Source organism: Microtus ochrogaster, linkage group LG7_11 (assembly GCF_000317375.1).
Source record: "Microtus ochrogaster isolate Prairie Vole_2 linkage group LG7_11, MicOch1.0, whole genome shotgun sequence".
NCBI classification, from domain to species: Eukaryota; Metazoa; Chordata; class Mammalia; order Rodentia; family Cricetidae; genus Microtus; species Microtus ochrogaster.
In genome coordinates, this window is record NC_022032.1 from 9,387,473 (window position 1) to 9,409,527 (window position 22,055).

General features: G+C 37.1%; 1 protein-coding gene across 3 annotated transcripts in view; it reads right to left on the reverse strand.

Annotated features, from left to right (window-relative positions):
- Positions 1-22,055, reverse strand: part of Wrn (Werner syndrome RecQ like helicase) — a 96,015-nt gene that overhangs the window by 47,990 nt on the left and 25,970 nt on the right. For all 3 annotated transcript variants that reach the window (XM_026786927.1, XM_005362508.3, XM_026786926.1), the window contains 9 exons: positions 19,432-19,858; positions 17,403-17,483; positions 15,565-15,703; positions 14,239-14,314; positions 12,776-12,843; positions 12,455-12,563; positions 11,619-11,687; positions 10,991-11,073; positions 6,880-6,986 (listed from right to left, as the gene is read on the reverse strand). In XM_026786927.1, the coding sequence (XP_026642728.1) occupies positions 6,880-6,986; positions 10,991-11,073; positions 11,619-11,687; positions 12,455-12,563; positions 12,776-12,843; positions 14,239-14,314; positions 15,565-15,703; positions 17,403-17,483; positions 19,432-19,858 (1,159 nt within the window). The remainder of the gene's footprint in view (positions 1-6,879; positions 6,987-10,990; positions 11,074-11,618; positions 11,688-12,454; positions 12,564-12,775; positions 12,844-14,238; positions 14,315-15,564; positions 15,704-17,402; positions 17,484-19,431; positions 19,859-22,055) is intronic.

Sequence of the window (22,055 nt, forward strand, 5' to 3'; positions counted from 1 at the left end):
TTCCAAAAAGAAAAATAAAGCTCATTTTCAGTCATACACAGAGAGGAACAGTTAAATGGCTGAAGTGGAGCTCAGTGGGAGAGCGCTAGCTTAGCATGTGCAAAGTCCTGGCTTTGGTCCTCAACACTAACTAAGAAAATTTTGGTCCTCACCACTAAGGAACAGTTACTCTTAAAATGAAAATAACTTAATTGAATTAAAACGAATCTGAAGTCACATGAAACTAACTCAATGAAACCAAGCAACTGGAATCATTTTTGTATTGTCTATTATTAAATTTTGTGAAACCACTTCCAAATGTAACCCAAATTAATTTCATTTATTTCAGACTAATAAGCAAACTGTTCTCTGTACACAGTGGGAATGTATATGCTAGTGACTAAGTCACAGAAAGCCCAGTTTTCAAAGAAATTCGTTTGTTTAATCAAGCATTAAAATGGATATATCTGTGCTAATATAAGACCCTAACAAACATGAGTCTGAGACTGAGGAATGACTAGTATCTAGAGGACCTTATAGGTGATGGCACAGCCTGTCATTCTAGCACTCGGGAGGATGAGGGAGGAGGACAGCGAGGTTGGAGTCTGGTCCCAGCCACACCATGAGAATCAACCAAAAAACAAACAAAAACCCTTAATTAATATTTAAAAAAGGAAACATTGCAATTTCCTATGAATTTACGCTTTTAGCTTACATGTACAAAAAACTTTATCACCATAAAGGTTTTTAATCAAACACTTTATAAATGTACTAACAAACTCCTTTCTTAACTATACATGCAGATAAAGATACAAGTTTTGAGAATATAGCCCATTTTAAAAAAAGAAGACAAGGTGTGCTTTTATTAAAAAGAGACCATGCTGTCTCTTATAAGGAATACAATGTATGAGTGGATAACATGTTTATAAAAGTAAGGGAATGATCACAAATACAAATCAGACAAAAGCAGGCACATTGGTGAAACAGTCTAAGCTGGGTCCAAGTACTAGAGCTCAAGTTCTGCTTTTGTCACGCCTCAGCTGTGGGACTCGGCTGTTTATTGCCCTAAACTGCGGTTTCTCTCCTCTGTAAAATGGCTGTAATCACAGTATCAATCACATCGAGCTGTAAGTAACAAATGAGACAAAATGTGCTAGGCAGGTGTGGTGGTTTGAATGAAAATGCCCCCATCGGCTCATAGTGGCCTTCATGGAGGGAGTGTCAACTGGGGTGGGCTTTGAGGTTTCAGATGCTCAAGCCAGGCCCAGTGTCTCTCTTCCTGCTGCTTCTGATCTGGATGTAGAACTCTCAGCTATTTCTCCAGCAGCATGTCTGCCTGCACACTGCCATGCTTCATGCTATGATAACAATGAACTAAACCTTTGCACTATAAGCCAGCCCCAATTAATTTTTTTCCTTTATAGAAGCTGCCATAATCAGTGTCTCTTCACTAATTTTTGGCAAAATAAGCAACACAATGTAATACAATACAAATTAATCTTATATCACCATACATTTAGGCAGATCTTAATCATATACTTCATGACACAAAGGTTAAAAATACGGCTATTCTGCTTCCAAACTGGATCAAGTGACTAGTTCACACTGTAAATCACACACCGATTTTAGGTATTTATTCTCTTGTTCTGGTTACTCAGTGTCTACTGTGTGCTCATATTTTTAATGGATCCTTAGGACAAAGTAATGGGACAAGCCAATGTGTTTCATGGACTTCAAAAACACTTCCTCCTGGTTGGAGACACATTTTGAAGGGGAAAAGGATCCTCAGCCCTTACTTGAGGAACAAACTGCCAGGACTCTCAGCTGAAGGAATATGCTGCTTAATAACTGGAAGAACTAAAAATGATCTCATTATGTCTAGAGCTAGACATAATAAAAGATTTAATTCCACCTTTAGAGTATTCAAGAACTGCTTAAAATATTTAAACCTCCTTGAACACAATCCCAGCATCGAAGGCCTATGGAAGGATAGCAAAAGCACTCTTCCTGACTTCCAACTGCATAGCTCTCTCTATCTCATGAAACCATTCCAACCTTCAGAGCAGGGGCTAGTAACATGCACCATGGAAACACCTTCACTTGCCCCCTTTGTGCTGCTGTGCTATTGCAGTGGTCATCTTTCTGTACGACCTGCACCATTCTATGCATGATGCAGCACTTGTTTCTATTGCCTCTGCTTTCCTGCATGTCTGTCTCAGCTCCCTCGCTGGACTATGCGCTACTGCAGGTTTGCCTCTTTCAGATCATTTGTCTTGAAATCAGCACAGCACGCTATGGCACTGCTATTTAATACCCAACTCTTTCATAACTACCTATGTGGGAAAGTTACTTCACTAATTCCAAGCTTTCTGACCAGAATTCATTCATTCATCCAAATAATTATTGACCAACTGTTATAAGTCAAGTACTACCCCTGCTTACAGAAACCCAAAGAAACAGAAAAACTCTCGTTACAGTTTAGACACAAAATTAGTCTTATCCATGTGAAACAGACCCAACTACTGAGAGGTGACTGGATCATGGCGGCTCTAACCTGATCCAGTGATTTAATCCAGTGACGGATTTCATTAATAATCGGATGCCACCACTGGAACACGAGAATGAAAGACCAGCTAACATAGAACTCAGTGAGATGTGGTTACCATCCATTTTTGCCTTTTTTGGTGAAATGGAACGCTACAAGAGGGCTTTGCACAGAAGCCAAAAATTTATTAGGGATACTCAGAAGTATCACACTGACTACTGTGCAGAAAAACACTGGAGGTGGAAACCAAGAGGCTGGGATTGCCTAAGAGAAAGAAGAAGTAGGCTACACAATGTAGTGACAGTACCAAATGCTGGCAAGCAGAGAGGAACTCAGGCACATCTTGGTGGTATTAATCCAAGACAGGGATGTACAGGTGAGGGTTCTCCGTCAACGGATGGTACTTAAATCTGTACGCCATATTAGACAATCATGAAGTAAAACACAGAGGAAAGATAGACGTCTAAAGAGTGAGGCACTGGACACGCTAACCTTAATAACAGAGAAGTACAAAGCAACAGAAGAGACTTGAGAAGGGCATGGTGGGAAAGCCAGAAAACCAGGAAACTGTACTATCCTGTGACAACTGAAAATATGATGATAAGAATGGCTATCTTGACAAATGGTCCTGAGGTCATCTGAGGCAAGAGTGCCAGACCCAAAGCCAGACATGTACCTAGACCTTGAACCACATCAGTTTTATTCTCCTTCCTATTATATCTGCTAGTGGGAACATTAAGTTTTTGCTATTGTTGATGATTTGTTTTGTTTACTTAATTACTGCTCAATCAAATCTTTATGAGAAGCCCAAACAAAAAGAAGGATGATTGGGATAAAGGAAGGTTGGATAGGAGAGCACGGAAGCACAATTCTTAGATAAGGGAGCCACCTTAGGGTTGGCAAGAGACTTGAACCTAGAGTGGCTCCCAGGAGCCCAAGGCGATGTCCCCAGTTAGTTCCTTGGGCAGCTGAGGATAGGGAACCTGAAATGACCCTATCCTATAGTAATACTGACAAATATCTTGAATATCACCATAGAACCTTCATCTGGTCATGGATGGAGATAGAGACAGAGACCCACACTGGACACTGGTCTGAGCTCCCAAGGTCCCAATGAGGAGTGGAAGGAGGGAGAAGATGAGCAAGGAAGTCAAGACCACGAGGGGTGCACCCACCCACTGAGACAGTAGGGCTGATCTATTGGGAGCTCACCAAAGCCAGCAGGACTGTGACTGAAAAAGCATGGGATAAAACTGGACTCTCTGAGCATGGCGAACAATGAGGGCTGATGAGAAGCCAAGGACAATGGCTTGGGGTTTTGATCCTACTACATGTTCTGGCTTTGTGGGAGCCTAGCCAGTTTGGATGTTCACCTTCCTAGACATGGACGGAGGGGGGAGGACCTTGGACTTTCCACAGGGCAGGGAACCCTGACTGCTCTTTGGACTGGAGAGGGAGGGAGAGAGGAGTAGGGGGAGGGGGAGAAGGGTGGGAGGAGGGGGAGGGAAATGGGAGGCTGGGGGGAGGCGGAAACTTTTTTTCTTTTTTCTTTTCTCAATAAAAAAAAAGAAGTGGAGGGGACACCATTAAACTTATCTAAGAAGAAAAAAAAGAAGTATTTTAAAAGGTAGCAATTTGCTACTAATATGTAAGATTAGTGATTAGTGAAAGTGAGACAACCTTATCAAAAGGATGACAACGTTCAGTGTCTTTCTGTTTAACCCATTTAACTGTGAAACGTGATCAGGGGGCAGCACTGTCTTTCTGTCACCAGGATCTAAACATAGGTCACTTTGTTTATTCAATCAAAACTAACACAATGGACTAGAGAGCAAGAAACAGACTGACATAAATACATTCAAATGATATTCAACAAAGGGGCTAAGGCAATTGGGTAGATAGAAAACAGACTTTTCATCCAGTGGGTGGGGGAGTCCTGTTTCTACATGTCACAGCATGCAAGTAGACATACGCTACAACGCTTTATATGGATCCTGCGGACTCAAGCTTATGTATTCACACTTGTATTATGGTAAGTTCTTTACCTGACATGTCTTCTCTGCACCCTCTTAGACCTAAATTAAAACATACACATTTTAGGAAAAACCATAAGAGCAAAATTTCAAGATCTAAGATTGAGGAACAAAATCCATGAAGAAGAAAAAAAATCAATACTCTGATTTTCATACAGATTTATAATTTTTTCTTTATAAAAGACAATGTGGATAGGCATAGTAGTGTACTTGAGAGGCGGAGGCAGGTCAAAACCAGTCTGGACTATAAACTGAGTTCCAGAACAACAAGGACTACACAAAGCAAGCCTGTCTTGAAAAATAAAAGACAATGTAAAACTGAAGAAAGATAAAATAAAACTTATAAATATTTACAAGCTAAATATCTGACCAAAGACTCATTTATAAACAGTTTTTTACAATTCTTTAAGTTCACAGAGGGCTGCGCAGACGGCTCAGTGAGCATGGGGACCTGAGTGCAGATCCCCAGCACCATGCAGAAGCCAGACACAGCACACACCTATAACCCCAGTATTCAAGAGCAGTAAGAGCCCCAGGACTTGGCAGCCAGCCTGCTAGCACAAGGGTGATCTCCCTGAATAGTGAGAGAGACTCTGCTTCAAATAAAGTAAGGTGGAAAGCAACAGAGGAAGACACCACCATCAACATCTGGGCTCTGCAGGTGCTACACTGTAGAGTACACCACACACACACACACACACACACACACACACACACACACACACACACGCAAACATAAATCCAAACTCACTCTCTCTTCCCCCTCCCCCTCCCCTCTCCCCTTCTCTCTCTCCGCTCTATCTCTCTCTCACACACCCTTAACAGAAAAAAAGTTTAAAAACACAAACCAATTAAACTAGGAATTTCACCAAATCAGTGAAGAAACATAAAATAAGATCTTCAAAACCACAAGCTATTAGAAAAATGCACATTGAAAATACAAACTATCACTCCACTCCTATCATAACTACTAAAATAATACATAGTAGTAAGACAAAACGGCGCAATAATGAGAAAAAATTATTGTCCATATACTCCTGGGGTAGATGGATACAAATCACTGTAGCCATTCTCGAAAGAAGTACTGTGGATCTTTCTAAAAATGAAACAAGGACCTTCCATAGGACCCAGGACCCACAACCCTGACATTTCCCCCAGAAAACTAAAACTTTATATACACAAGCTATGTAATCATTGACCTACTGAAGGACTTCGCTGTGAACAAATGTTCACAGTACCGCCATTCACAATATCCCAAATCCAGGAAACAACCGAAACGTTTTCTACAAACTGATGGCTAGGATGATATAGTACACAGCTCATTTTACACTGGCCACTAGTGAAGAACACAGAGCAAAACTACAGTTTTGTGGAGCGTTTAAAAAAAGAAAATGAGAGAAGTATATGTCAGAGCCACACTACACACCTGTCCTCTCCTACACACTGGCTTTGCATGGTTCAGAGTCCTCTGGTGAACCATAGTCTAGACACATTAAGTGGAGAGAATTCATGTCTTAAGCTCTTCACCACTCTGAGGAACATGATGGCATTTGCACTGTGCTTCCAATGTTGTCACTCTGTTCTCTCCAAGTCCAGAAGACCCACATGATTCATGTCCCTCACCAGCTAGCCATGTACTAACATCTCAGTTACCAGACAAACAGTCAAGGTAGGAAGCACTGTGGCTGGGTACCCCTTATTCTACTTAAGAATGATCCTCATGGTCAAGAATAATGATGTGGGCATTTTTATTACAGTATATCATCATTGCTATTCATTTTTTAAATTCTTCCACTATGCCTAATTAATAACAAGGGGGTAGACCCAGGCACCCAATGGGGTTCTTGGAACTGTGTTCCTGTCACTAAGGAGTAATAACTGCCATTTTTAACTGATATTTTCAAAACTTGTTTGCCAACTCTTGTCCCAGGGAGGAGTATCCAACCTGCGCTCTAACAGCTAGGAATGTAACACAGCACAAAACAAACACTGAGATAGTTTTGTGGATCATTTTTGTTTTCTTAACACAAGTTTATGGTTCTTGAGAGTGAATTTCACAGATGACAATGGAATAGCTCAATGTCAAAGGCTGCACATTCCAGTCAGAGAGCATCCTTAAGAGGATACATGCCAACCTCCAAAGGAAGCCAATGTTAGAATTTAAACACATAAAGAAATTCTCCTGCTTACATCTGACACCTTCTCTTTCATAGAGCAGTCTTTAGCTGTTCAGACATTACCCAGTTCTGAAAAGCACTTCCGGACAGTAACGCTGGGCTCACCTAGGATGGGGGTGGGATAATCGGATCAGGTAAAGCTTACCAGTGGGAGCGCTGTCTTAAGAGACCCCAGGGTCCTGAATGAACTTCTAAAGTCATGGCCCCACTCAGAAATACAGTGAGCCTCATCCACAGCAATAAGTGTGATCCCTACAAAAAGAAAATATACATGGAAAAATAAGGTTCAATAGGAAAAAAAAACACTATCTAAGTCAATATTGCTTTTTTCTATTAGAATTTATGCCTTATAGAAAGTATAACCCAAATCAAAGTGTTTGGCACACATACACACATAAGAAGCATAAATGATACCAGATAATATCAAAACTCATAATAGGAGGGAAGAAGAAAAATGAATAAAAGGCAACGGAATAAAGGAAGGTTTATATATTAATTCTACCAACATACTGTACTTCACCACTAGTCCTTAAAGACAAGAACTGCTTCCTATTGCTCTGTTCCACAATTATCACTTATAAACGATCTGCAACCATGTCTGCTCAAAAGAACTGTTCATTTCTCTTTGGCAATAATGTTAATCTTATCTCATAGATTAGCTATCAAGAGAGATAAATAGTCAGCACATTTCTATTGAGATTAAGTGCATCATTATCCATGATCGAGCACATATCATATTGCAGGAAGTTCCTCTGAAAGGCTAGTGCATGAAGACATGACGACATCCACACTGTCGAACATAAAATGGAATGAAAAGAGCTAAATCCCATTGTGTACAAAGTAGGTAACAAGAAATATAACTCTCCCCTCTGCCCCATACCATACACTAAAACAAGATCAATAGTGCCTATCAAAACATCTTCAGGTATTTCAAAGTATTGACTAGTAATGCCTTACCATTAATTACCAAATTAATACTGCTATTTGCTATTATGTTCTATCAGGGAGATGACTACAAACGTGTGCTCCACAATCAGACTGGCTGTGCACAAAGCACTGAGCAAGTTATAAATCTTTCCAGTCCTCAGTTTCCACAAAACTGCTGCAATAGCTTAGTGGGCAAAGGTCTTGAAAGCCTGACAAATTGAGTTCAACCCTCAGAACCCACAGTGGACAGAAAGAACTGACTCCCAATTGTACTCTGACCTCTACAAGCACAATCTGGTATCTGTACATGCACGCACACTCACACATACACACATACCGTCGTCATCATCACCATCATCCTAAATTAAAATAACACACAGTAGGAAGTAATAGCACGTAACACTTCTTACTATTCTACTCTAAGATGAAGATAGAACAGTCACATAAAATACGCAGATAAGGCCTGGCACCAATTGGAGCTCAATAAAACTATACTACATTGTTATACATGGCCATTATGATCGAAAGCCTTTTTTACGAGCCAATGTGGCAGCACGAGCAGCACATTCCAGCGTCAGGGGTTCAAGGCCGTCTACAGCCAATAAGAGAGTTCAAGATTTGTCTGAGCTATACGAGACCCTGTCTAAAAGAATTATTAAATTAACCTTTTTCTAAATAACCAAGATACATTTGACATCAAAGATTTCACAGTTCTTAAGAGGAGATAAAAGAAAGACTGGCGAGTCATTAAGATTATGAGCTACAATGAAGTCCTGAGTGTGTGCACATGTGTATGCTTCTTCACTTTGTATATATGTGTGAGTATTTATATATATAATACATATGTATGCAATACCAATGAGTGTTGGGAAAATTCCAGTGTTACTCACACACTTATTTTCACTTTAGGAATTAAAATAACTAGATTTTAAGTTAAATGCATTAGAAGCCTTTAGATACAGATCTGACAAGCTGTTTAATGGGGTTGAACTTTGGAGTGCATAGTTAGTTCAGTTAGTTAAGCTTTGGCTAACATTCACTTGGAATGCAAAAGTTCAAGTGTCTTCCCAGGTCCTATACATATTTCATTTAAGGATACCTGTCACTTAAGCCTCATTTCCAAAGTTAAAAGACAATTACAAGTGCAGCTGGGAAAAACTCCCTTATAAAAGTATGTTTGCCATTTCTGTTATAGATCCAGACTCCTTAAAAAAAATTTAACATTTACCTAAAAATGACAAATCTGATTACTTAAATGTCAGACTACTGTACAAATAATATCCTGGGTACATTCATTTTGTAGGCATTTTACAATTTCCTGCAAGAAAAGCCTAAAGGAAATATTTCAAAAATAATTTTCATTTGTCCTAATCCTTTTACTAAATCACCCAAAGAAAACATTTCCATCCATTAAAAGCAAAAAACTTCACTCTGATGATGAAAATATTTATCCACACTTTTGGGTGTGTTTTATTTGCTTGCTTGTTTTTGTTTTTAAAACAAAAGGGAGCTCAGACTATCCTCAAACTCGTGACCTTTCTGAATCAGTCTCCAGGAACTGAGATTGCACTTCCATACCTAGAAAATGCTTCCTTCTTTTAAAAAAAAAAAGAAAAAAGAAAAAGAAAACCACAATAAACAAAGCATATAATGTCTGGGGAGAACAAGAGGCCTCAGTGTGTGAAAACCCTTCCCTTCAAACCTAATAACCCAAGTTTGTAATGTCTGCAACCAGCATGGCTGAAGGAAAGGGGCATCTCCCCTTCTCTTGCAAGTTATCCTCTGACTACACACGCACTCCAACACACAGAATAAAAATTAATTTAAAAAAAATAAACATGCCGTGTAATGGTGGCACATGACTTTAATCCCAGCACTTGGAGAGATCTCTGTCTCCAAAAACAAATAAACAAACAAAAGTTAAACATAATGAGGTGTGAACTCAGAGAGCATGCTAGGCAAACACTATCACTGAGCTATACCCTCAGCTCTGCAGTATTCACAATCTACCCAGCATAAAAAGTTAAAAAGTAAAAAGTTCTAACTACTTGTAAAAAGCATTTAATGTTGATTAACTTACAATAATTATTCATTTAACATAATCATAAAACTGAAACAAGTACTAAGGTGGAATAAAATATACTCAGAATACCAGTCATGGATACCAATTTTTTAGATATAACTTCTGTGAGATAATGTCCTTGTACACTGTAAATATCTGTCATTTGTATTGGTTTAATAAAACACTGATTGGCCAGTAGCCAGGCAGAACGTATAGGTGGAGCAACCAGACTAGGAGAATTCTGGAAAGAGGAAAGGCAGAGATGTAGTCATCAGCCAGACACAATGGAAGCAAGATAAGAATGACTTACTGAGAAAAAGTACCAAGCCACATGACTAAAATAGATAAGAATTATGGGTTAATTTAAGTTGGAAGAGCTAGCTAATAATAAGCCTGAGCTAATAGGTCAAACAGTTTGTAATAAATATAAACCTCTGTGTGTTTATTGGGGACTAACGGTTACAGGACCAGGTGGGACAGAAACTTCCGACTACATATAACTATAAAATTGATTTATAAGGTAATTGGGCTTAATACACAATGAAGTGCTCTAAAGAACTTTTATAGTTTAATAGGATACATCTCAATTTTTTCCATTACAGGCAAAATAGATTGTGTAGGCACACTTTGATAGCATAGGTCCTTAAAATAGTGGGCCCCATTCACAGTGAGCTGGGCCCTCCCCACAACAATCACTAATTAAGAAAATGCTCTATAGACTTGCCTACATCCAAAGAAGGCATTTTCCCATTTGGGGTTCCCTCCCCTCTGATGACTCTAGCCTGTGCTAAGTGGACATAAAACTAGCCAGCACAGAACAATACTGAAAACACAGCCTATATGAAATTACTTAATACCTCCTTCTTCAAAAAGATCCTACAAACTGGATAAAATTCAAATGAAGATTTCAAATATGGATATCATTCGTCTTCCTTGGAATTCTCAGCTGAACCTAACCACCACCAAACAAACAAAAACATGAAAGTGCCAAATCCTATACTAAGAAAACAGAAATGAAGAACGATATATTTGTCTCTAAAGAGTTTATAGTGTAACAAGCGATACATACATGCATGTACACAGTTATAACACTAACCCTGGAGTCCACCACGATGGAATGAGGAGTTATAGGGTACTATAAAATGGGGCAACCCCAAAATGGATCAGAGAGTTCCTAGAGGAGCAAACGTTTGAAACCAACCTTACTGAATCTAGTCTCATCCATGGGTTTACTTTGTATTCACAAAAGTCCTAGGTTGTTACTTACCAGTATTAGAGTCAAGTTGCTGGAGTAGGCCCAAGTTACCAGAACAGAATTCTGGAGTCATGTATATGATCCTGTATTTGCCTCTGTAAAGACAAACCGAAACAGAAACAGAAAAGGAAACACCCCAATAAAGACAGCAATCAAGGCAAGAGCAACATATTAAAATCAAAATATGTGACAAAGGAATGTTATACACACACAGTCACAAGTGCAAGTTCTTTAATTTATCTCAACTCATCAAAATAAAACGCAGTAATTCCTGTCAGGGAGTATTCGCCACAAAGGTTGTATTACAAGCCAGATTCTGATATCTAACAGTACAGTCCCTGCCCCCTCAAAATGCCCAAGCTAGATGATCAAGTCTTTGTAAACTTTTTGTGTATACATACATACACACACACACACACACACACACACACACACACACACACATGCAATTACAATTAGTGGGGAAGTTATACATGTGAAAGAGCAGAAGAGGGGTATATAGGCAGGTTTAGAAGAAAAAAAAGGAAGGGGAAATATAAATATGTTACAATTTACTCATACCTTAAATAAAAATGTACACAAAATTCTCTTACACTATAAACCTCTTACAATGTGACCTGAAATCATATAAATTACTCACAATTTAATATCTCCTAGAACATTTTTTGATTGTGCTGATCCAAGTAAACAGGCTGGAATGTTGGACAGTCTATAAAAAGACACAAATACTCTGCATCAATACATATATTACAAACACTAATTTCATTCTCAAAGAAGAGATGTAATAATATATATTCATCTTCTTTCTAATATTCTTTCTTTTCATGTCTTGATAACTTGATATATTCCTTCAAGAGCCTAATGAGAAGGCAACTTTTTAATGCAAATTTTTCAAGAAGAAATTGAAAGGTCTTTCATAGATTAAAAAGTAAACTTCAGGGTTAGAGGAGGGGTGAATATAATCAAAACATGCATAGAATTTTCAAAGAACTAATAAAAGCATAGTTTTAAAAGTATTATATACTTTTAATACAACTCACATAAAGCTAAAAAGCCCAGACAGCAAAACAAAAGAAAAATTCTCAAAAAGCCATAGTAAACTACCATAAAGCAACAAATCTTTTTAAAACATGATCAGGGCAGTCTGGTAGCCTTGAATCAGAGAACTCAAGAAGGGACATAAACTCATCCACTAACACTTCACTTGCTACTAATAAATGCAGCTATGTGTGGTAGGACATGCTCTGTGTGCCCAATGGTTACAGGGCAATGCAAAAGGACAGCATCCTCAACTATGAACAGCAAGACTCTATCTCAATAAACAAACAAATAAAGGGAAAAAGCTAGGCAATGGGGCACTGAGCTGAGAAGAATGGGGGCTTTGAGGCCAGCTTAGTCTGAATAGTAAAGTCCAGTCTTAAAATGTGCTTGCTTGCTTATCAAAAGCAATGTTGTAGCAATGAAACCATTACTTACTCAAGCTGGAGAACTTGGTCTTCCATTAAAGAAATAAGAGGTGAAATAACAATGCCAATCTTGCCTGCATAAACAGGTGGGTACTGGAAGCATAAACTCTTCCCATAACCTTTATAAAAATAATACACAAGATAAAAATAATCTCTTCGTGTTTTGCTTTCTTCTTACAGCTTATATAACAGAATAAATACTTATAAGGTAACCATGCATAAATATAAAATCTTTGCCATGTTCACTCTCTCCTATATTTAAGTTTGTGAAAGATTAAAAACGCCTTTATGATTTTTAATGATTAAATTATTTACTTTAAATGTAACTTACCAGTTGCCATGACAACAACATTATCTCTTCTTTCTTCTAATACAGAATGAATGACTTTCCACTGAACCCTGGAAAGTAAAAAGCAAAATGCTTTATCACTAACAATCCAATGTTAGATCTATTTAACTTCTGCTCTCTAGTCAACTCTTTCTGACTTTTTTGAGCTTCCTATGTAACTATGTGCAAATCCTAGGACTTTTAGACCAAAAAACACCATTTGATCACACTCTCATTCAGACTGACTGAATAACGAGGAGCTGCCATGTAGCTAAGGGCTAAAATCAACCCCCAGCCTCACACCATAGACCAAGAGGACCAGTATTGCAGAGTACGTGAGAGGACTTCTGTAGCTGTGAAATGAGGAGCCTGTGTCAAGGAGATTTCAAGGGGCGTCTACTGGAGATGAGACCTTCTGCTCATGCAGATGACAACCTATTCTTATTTGAGTGCTGTCTCTACCAGCATGCTGAGTTATCAGAGCTTACTTCTCTGTACATCTATTTGTGTCCTTCTGTACATAGGATATATTTTAATTTAAAAAAAACAAAATTAAAAAAAAAAAGGAAGAAATGCTTTAATGGATTCTATTTTAAATACTCAAAACTCAATCTAGATTTTTTACTTTCTTACTGGACTTATTCAAATTTACTTGTTACTAATCTCACTTTTAATCATCTCACTTTTCTAGTTTTTAATGGGCCCTTGTGGTTTGGATGAAAATGGAGCCCATAGGCTCATAGGGAGTGGCATTATTTGAAAGGATTAGTTGAAATAGGTGTGGCCTTGTTGGAGGAAGTATGTTACTGGGGGATGGGCTTTGAGGTTTCAGAAGCTCAAGCCAAGACCAGTGGCTTACTCGCTCTTCCTGCTGCCTACCGACCCAGATGTAGTCAACTCTCAACTACATAACCAGCACTATATCTACCTACATGCCACCATGCTTCCTGATATGGCAATAATGAACTAAGCCTCTCAACAATAAGCCAACCCCAATTAAACATTTTCCTGTATAAGAGTTGCCGTGGTCATGGCGTCTCTTCACAGTGATGGAACACAAGCATTTGTATATGTTAAAACAGGAAAAAAACCACTGTCCCTCAGATTGGTCTCCTAGAGACTTAGGACAGGGTGCTATGGGACACCTGCAGAAAACAGGAAAGATATTCTCTCCAATTTTATACTTAATAAGAGGTAAATCAGCAATGAGAGAAAACTTATTTCTTACTATGTAGCCTCTACATAGAACCACCCAGTTAAGGAAAAAACAATGTTTCCTTTCTTATTAAAAGAACAAAGAAACTTCTGTAATTAATACTTCAAATAACTTTGGTGTCACATATGATATACATTTGACACGTATAACTGCAGTAAAATTAGGCTGTTACTATGAAATAGATTATTTACTTTTATCTTGGTAAAAAAGAAGTTAAGCACATAATGTAATTAATTGAGATCACACTCACGGTTTAAAACTGGAATGGCCGAAGTAGGTCTTGAGGCAATTAATTTGCTTTGCACTGGGTTCCGGCAATAAGTGGTCTTAAAAATAAGTAAAACAATAAAACTGATATTTATTTTCAAAAAACAAATATATCATATAAGAGGAAGAAAATTTTCATTTCATTGGCTTTTTATAAAGAACACAGTGACAGGTAACATGCAAATTTCTTTCCATTCTAATCAAGTTTGATCATCTAGGTATCGGTCAGAACACCAGTAAAGTCCTTTCACTACCATTAAAGTATCATAATTGTTCTTATGAGTCATACTTTACCAACTCTGGGGAGAAAATGCCCATTGTTTTCTAATTAGGTACACTTGCAAGATCTAGCATCTAGAGTGAACCAAACCAAAGCAACCAATATGCCAACAGAAATTTCATATTAAAAACAATTTTCAATTCATGGTAATATAAATTATATTAGTATCCCAAATTAAGTATATAAAAAAGTCAAATCTTCATTTAAGTTGTCTAAAACTAAATCTAGTTACCTAAATTTAGTTACCTTGATCTAATTTAGTTATTTATCCAATTTAGTTAGGTAAATATAGCTACTTAAATCTTTGGTCAAAACTTTTAATTGCGCCGCACCATGACTACGTTAGCTCTGCCAAAGTGCCCACCGCTGTTCATCCTTAGATGCAAAGCCCCACACAGACTCTAAGTAAGCTATCACTAAACATATGAAAAGTATTATCTCACATCTTTAACAACTCTCAAAAGAAAAATCATACAGATGGTTGCATTTATTAAAGAAAGCAGAGGAAAATACTTTATCGATATATTTATGAATACCTTCTACCTACAAAATGTCTTGAAGTTTCAACGTTTTCAACAATAATACAGTCTGAGTATATTGAGAGTTCTACTTGTTGAGAAGACTCTACAAGTTGACAAACTGTGATTATTTACACTTAAATGAGAATTGCCCCATTTGCACACTCAGTGGTGCCTCCTTTGCTGTGAGAAAGTTCCCTGGTGTGGCTCCTGCTTGACAACAGCTCCTGGGGACAGACTGCATATAACCAGATGGTTCTCAGTGGTATTCAATATAAGCAGCTGGTAAACCACTTCACCACTGTCACTAGGACAAAACCAAGCCTATAACTGAAGGATGAAAGGTTCCCTTCACCAGTTTCCTGAGAGACAAGAGTACCAAAGAATTAAAGGGCTGCCTTATTGACCTAGTAAGTAACTACATGCCACCAAGCTGTTAACTCAAATCACTGAAACCCCGGCAGGAAACCTGAAGTCAGTGAGAGATGAGAAGCTTCCAGTCTACTCTTACCCTCCTCCCGCCACTGCTCCTCGATGGCTTCACTCCTGTCTTCATCTTCCCCCTCGGGAGGAAGACTCTGACGGCTTTCCATTTCCAACCATCTAGAATGAGTTGGCTCCACCATGTCACTATTCAGGTTTTCTAAAGACTGAAAGTTTAAAAGAAATTGTAAAAGCAAAACACTGACAATACCGTATCTTTTTACTGAGCACAAAAAGAGTGTTATTAACAAAGCCTACAATTTTGTTGAGAACTGGCAGATGTGCAAGCAACAGCACAAAAGAACATGTGTGCTCCTCTATAAATACGTGCTAGAGAATGGCTCCAAGGCATAAGGCCAGGATGGAACACGGCCAGCATAAACAAGGTTCATTAATAGCATATAATGAACTGTCCTGGGAAATCTATCATAAATTTTAAATTTGCATAATTTAAACAGTTTTCCTTATTGAACTTCAATGTTTTAGATTCCCAAGAGGTAAAATACAAATTTTAATGCTATTTTTATAATGTTTCTCTATATTACATGTCAGTCACATTTTTAGATTACAAGCAAGCAATAAATGTGCTTTGGAATTGTCCGAAAAAAAAAAGATTCAAATAATTTAAGTAGCGAAATACTCTTTATGTAAAATAAAGTTCTTTATTTGACATATTTTCTCCCCATTTCAAAAGCATTAGTACATTTGAAATTACTTTATATATGAAACTTTTTACTAAGAAGTAAATTAGATGATTAATTTAATCAAAGTTCTTATCTTCACTTTTTATGAGGCTTCTTTTTTAATTTGGCTTTAAGAATGGCTTTAAAAGTATATTTCAATCCTATAAAAGGAAAATGAAAAAAGCCCAGGTAATTCTGCTTCGTTAACTCTACCACTATATTTGGAGAGCAGAGGTTACTTAATGTATAAAATATTACAGATGCCCATGAGTAGCATGTTCTGCAGCACTTGGACAGAATGCACCCGAGAAAGGATAACCAGAAAAGGGGATGATGGAGCCAGGCTCTGTGGGGAACTCTGATGGGAGCACTAGGCATCAACAGAAAGGGAGGATTCCAATCTGTAAGCTAATTAGAATTCATAACTTTATTATCTCTGTGATTGCCACTACTAGGATTCAAAACTAAAGAACTAGAAAATCACCATCATTTCATAAAAAGAAAAATCAAAATAAAACTGATAGATAAGAAAGCATACTTTCATTTCTTTCTTTTTCCTTTCCTTCTTTCTTTCTTTTTTCTCTTTCTTTTCTTCTTTCTTTCTTTCTTCCTTTCTTTCTTTCTTTCTTTCTTTCTTTGTCACTTCATTTAACTAAACTGTGCCTTTCCCTTTTCTCTAAGCCTGGTTTCTCCTGTTCATATATCATTCATGACACTTGGTAAACTGGAGGTTTAGTAAGGGACAGAAAACGCACAAATTTATACTTCAGCTTTGATAACACAACAAAGTAAACAACCATTATAAAATTACATGTAACCAGTATTAAAATCCCATAGTCAGAGAAACCAGGAACTGTAAATGATTCAATTAGTAAAAATAGAACATCTAAAATGTGGCAAGTACACAAAGAACAAGAAACCAATTTCATGCTGAAGTGCTTGGTCACTGTTCAGATTCCAGAGACACAGAAGGAACACAGAGCATACGTGACAACTCATGACATTATACCTAAGACACTATTTATATATTAGGAAATATAAACTGCAAAAAATATTGTCTAATATTAAATTATGGGTATGAATTCATTATGACAGTATCTGATTGAGAAATGAAAACATTTTAGTTATGTAAATGCTCTTTCGAAAAAACTTGGAGTAATTTTCTTCTTAAGTTCAAACATACCTTAAGCATCTCCATTTCCAAATCTTCATCACTTTCAATTACATAAGAGGAATCCTTTTCATCATCAGCGGGAGATAAGTGCTTTTTAAAAAAAGCATTTCAAAGATTAATTTTCTGTATAACTAATTCTATACCCTCTGTCATATTCACTAGAAGTATTTACCATCCTCCTCTCCTTTAATAGGCAAATGTATAAAGCATAATTATATCTTTACAGGATGAGAGACAAAGGAAAGGGAGAGGAAGAAGAGGGACTTTTCAAATACAACCAAAAAGAAAGAGGCTGCATGGTTAAAAAGATAGGCAAGTTAAATAAATAGATATGAAATAAAATCTACACTCAAAATAAGAATAAAAGTGCAAGTTCTAAGGTCAATCAATGTCAAACTGAGTCTCTCCATCTACTGAATACACAAAACTACACAATGTTGAAAAACTTTGTACAAACGAAGAAAATTAATAGTTCTTTGATATATTGACTTAAAAATACCAAAGACTAATATATAATAATTATATTATTTTTAAATAAATCAGCATTAGTCTATTTGAAAAAGTACCAGATATATTATTTACTTGGTCTGTTGCTGGTGTTTGGAAATGAAGAATTTACAATATTGGCAATCCCAAAAAATCAGATGTCTAAAAAGATGTGAATCCTCCCCCTACCTCATACACACACACACACACACACACACACACACACACACACACACAAAGAAATCAAGGAGAAATAACTCCCCAAATGCTGAATATTTAATTTGGAAATGGGAAAAAGAAAATAGTCTTAATTAATATGATAATTTAAAGCTATTAAAGATATTAAAATATGTTTTTAACTGAGAAAGGTTTTATTGCTTTCTAAATAGAGTCTTAAATAAAAAATAATGCTACTAATTTAAATAATAAAATGGCAATAATTGACATAAAAGTATTAGTCAAATCAAACTCATGACCATAACTCTCTAGTATATAAAAATATTAAAGTGAAATTTTTCTACAGAATTAGAATAAGGCAGATGTCAGCCAAAGTCAGTATTTTCTAAAGAGAATCTGGCTCACAAGTGGTTAGAATAAAATTATTTTGAAATTTTTAAAACATTTACATGCCTGGGGGCTGGAGAGATGGCTCAGTGGTTAAGAGCACTGGCTGCTCTTACAGAGGTCCTGAGTTCAGTTCCCAGCAACCACATGGTGGCTCACAACCATCTGTAATGAGATCTGGTGCCCTCCTCTGGCGTGTGGGCATACATGGAGGCAGAATGTTGTCCACATAATAAATAAATCTTTAAAAAAATTTACATGCTCAACAGAAACAAGAAGAAAATATAAAACCCAATTAATATAACTAAGATTGGGTTTCCATTTCTATAATGAAATTAGGAGATATAATTCTATAAAATCACATCAAAATCTAAAATAATATTTGTTATTGCAAAAAATTGCAAAACTCTATAGATTCTGAATGTCTCCAGTAATTTGTAAGCTAGTGAAAATTAGGAAAGAAACAAGAGCTCATTGACTCTCCAGGGGACAGTAAAGATGCCTGTAAAATAAATCACCCTTCCACCTTCCACCCTCGCAAATACTTTCCACTTGTAGGAAAAAACCCCAAATCAAATTTGGATGACTAGACATTTAGGAAGAATCCACCAAAAAGCTATTACCTGTTATGAAAAAAAAGAAGAAAAAGAAAAGAAAAGAAAGTGTAAAGCAGCAAGCAGCAATTCCAACAAATGTTCTCTTGACAATACAAACTCTTTAAACTATGCAATGGTATTTATTGTACTAAGTGGGTCTCACGAGTTAAGGTGGCCCTTGGTTTGTGTTTGTAAGTAAAGTTTTATTGAAGCACAGAAGGTGCACAGCTCTTTGCAAGTGTCTATGGTTATTTTTCAATCCAACAGCAGAACTGAGCAGTTGCAACAGACACTATGCACACCACAAAGCCTAAAGCATGTGCTCTGTGTGCATTTATACAACAAAGTAAGCCAGCCATTGATGGATATATTATTCCCTCTCGATTTAGTACCTCAGAAGGTTGGTGAGGAACATCATTACATTTTGTTCCTTCAGTCTGCTGTTTCAAAATTTGAAGTTCATATTCTGAAGTATCTGACATCAAACAAGTTCTTTCCATATCACCTTCCGGGAGCTTGTCTTCTGCTTCATCTTCAAAGCCACCTTCTTCTTGCTTCACTTTATTTCTAAGCATATCGACTTCACTGTGTTTCACTAGACTTTCAAACTCTGGATCCCATGCCTCTTCTTTAATTTTATGAAAAGTCCCACGGTCTCCAACTTGTTCCTCTTGTTCTCCCACAGCAGCCGAATCCTCTGATGACTTTAGGTTAGAACCACCGACCTGCTTCAGTTCAGTGTCGGTGTTTGCAGAGCCAAATAGCACCTTTCTCAAGGAACACAGGTTTTCTGAAATATTCTTCAATAGTATAGGAACCCTAGAAAATTCAAGAAACATTATTCAAGCTTCATTTTATAAACCATAAAGACAAGCTTTAAAGGTTCTTGCTAAACAAAAGCTTACAAAGAAGACCCACTGATCCAAAGCTGTTCATCTCCCCATGGCCACATGAGATTAGGATTAGCAGTCTACTTGCCGGTCTAATTAGGTACTTCTGATCCTAGCAGTCATCTCGCACATTCACTAAGAGTCAGTAGTTTGGTCCCAAAGTTATTTATGTCAGCTGTTTCTTTTTCTTTTAGATAATTAATTTAATAAAATATAAAGTACATCAATAAGACATGGCCACAACAACAACAACAAAGTAAAAACTATTTCATTGAATTCTGAACTAAACACACAAGAAAAGATAACAAATTTCTGGGGGAAAAGTGTTTCATGGTGGACCCAGAGTCCTTCAGTCATTTCCCAAACCCTTTCAACCTTTCCTTCTAGCCCATCTCAGTTCAGTGTGGCAACCGTCAAACCTCAGAACCACAATACAAAGGACTGCCGCAGCCACACTAAGCTAGAAGCAATCTTTATTATCCTTCCTGTCCTCCATTATATCTCTCCAGACTTACTCTTAGTCCTGCTGTAGCCAGGAGCCCTCAGCCCACCTTCATCCCCTTAAGACTCTGCCTCTTGGTGTGGCCCTTAGGCCCTAGTTCTTTGCCTGCCTATTTGACTTTCAGGCCAGCCTTTCTTTCTAGCCTCTTTCCATTGCTGTGTGATACCTGCTAACTTCAAGGAACAATCTCTACTAGGGATCCCACAGTTACCAAACTTGGCTAAGACCCAGAATAGGCAACAAAAAAACAGAACACCCACCCAACAAAGAGATATTTACACTAAGAAACATGTCTAACACCATAAACTCAGAAGCCTAGATACCAAGACAAAACAAAAAAAAAACCCACAAATGTAAACAGCCAAGATAACATGACTCCTCCAGAAGCCAGTAACTCCAATACAATAGGAACCAAGAAAGGCAACTTAGCTAAAGCATAAGAGAAGAACTTCAAAACAGCAATTATGAATTATTCAAGGACCTTAAAGAGGATATAAACAAATGCCTTAAAAGAAACAGTACATGAAATACAAACACTGCATGAAAAAAAAATTTAAGAAATAAAATTAGAATTTAACAAAGAAATAGAATCATCAGAGAAAACCCAAAATAAAAATGAAAAACATCAGAGGTAAGCCTCACCAACAGATCAAAAGACATGGAAGAAAGAAATTCAGGTCCTGAAAACAAGGCAAAGATATGACAGTTCAGTCAAATGTTAAATCTAAAAAGATCCAGGCACAAGACATCCAGGAATCGTGGGATACTATGAAAAGACCAAACTTGCAAAAAATAAATAAATAAATATAGATGAATGAGAAAAAAATGCACAAAAAATATTTTAACAAAATCATATAAGAAATTTTCTCCAATCTCAAGAAAGAAAAATGTATAACAAAATATAAGAAGCATACAGAAACTTAAATAGAAAGGACTGGAAAAGAATTTCCCCACAGCACATAATTGAAATACCAAGCAGACAAAAGAAAGAAAGGATATTGAAGGCTGTCAGGGGAAAAGATCAAATAACATATAAAGGCAGAGCCATTAAAATAACACCTGACTTCAATGGAGACTTTGAAAGCCAGAAAGGACCTGGACAGATGTTCTATAAGCTCCAAAAGACCACAAATGCCAGCCCAGACTACTATACCCAACAAAACTATCAACCACAGTAGATGGAGAAAAAAATCCATAATAAAACCAATATTAAGCATATCTATCTATGAATCCACCACTACAGAGAACACTAGAAGAAAAACTTTAGTCTAAAAAGGTTAGCTACACCCAAGAAAATGCAAGGAATAATACCAAAACAGTATATAACCACAAAATAATAAAAAAAATTTTAAAAAAAACTGTCCATTGATTGATAACTCAGCATTAATGGTCTAAATTCTACAATAAAAGGACATACAAACACTGTCTTCCATCACAAGGCTGATGCACATGGGAACTCCCAGAGACTGTGTGATAGCGTGCACAAGAATGGCAGAGGTTCAATTAGGACAAAATCCCTGCACCCCAACCAAAAAATTCTTTGCAATTGATACTACTGGGAAAGAAAAAAACAGTTTTCTCCAATAAAGTGTCACCGGGCATGTCAACCACATTCTGAATACAG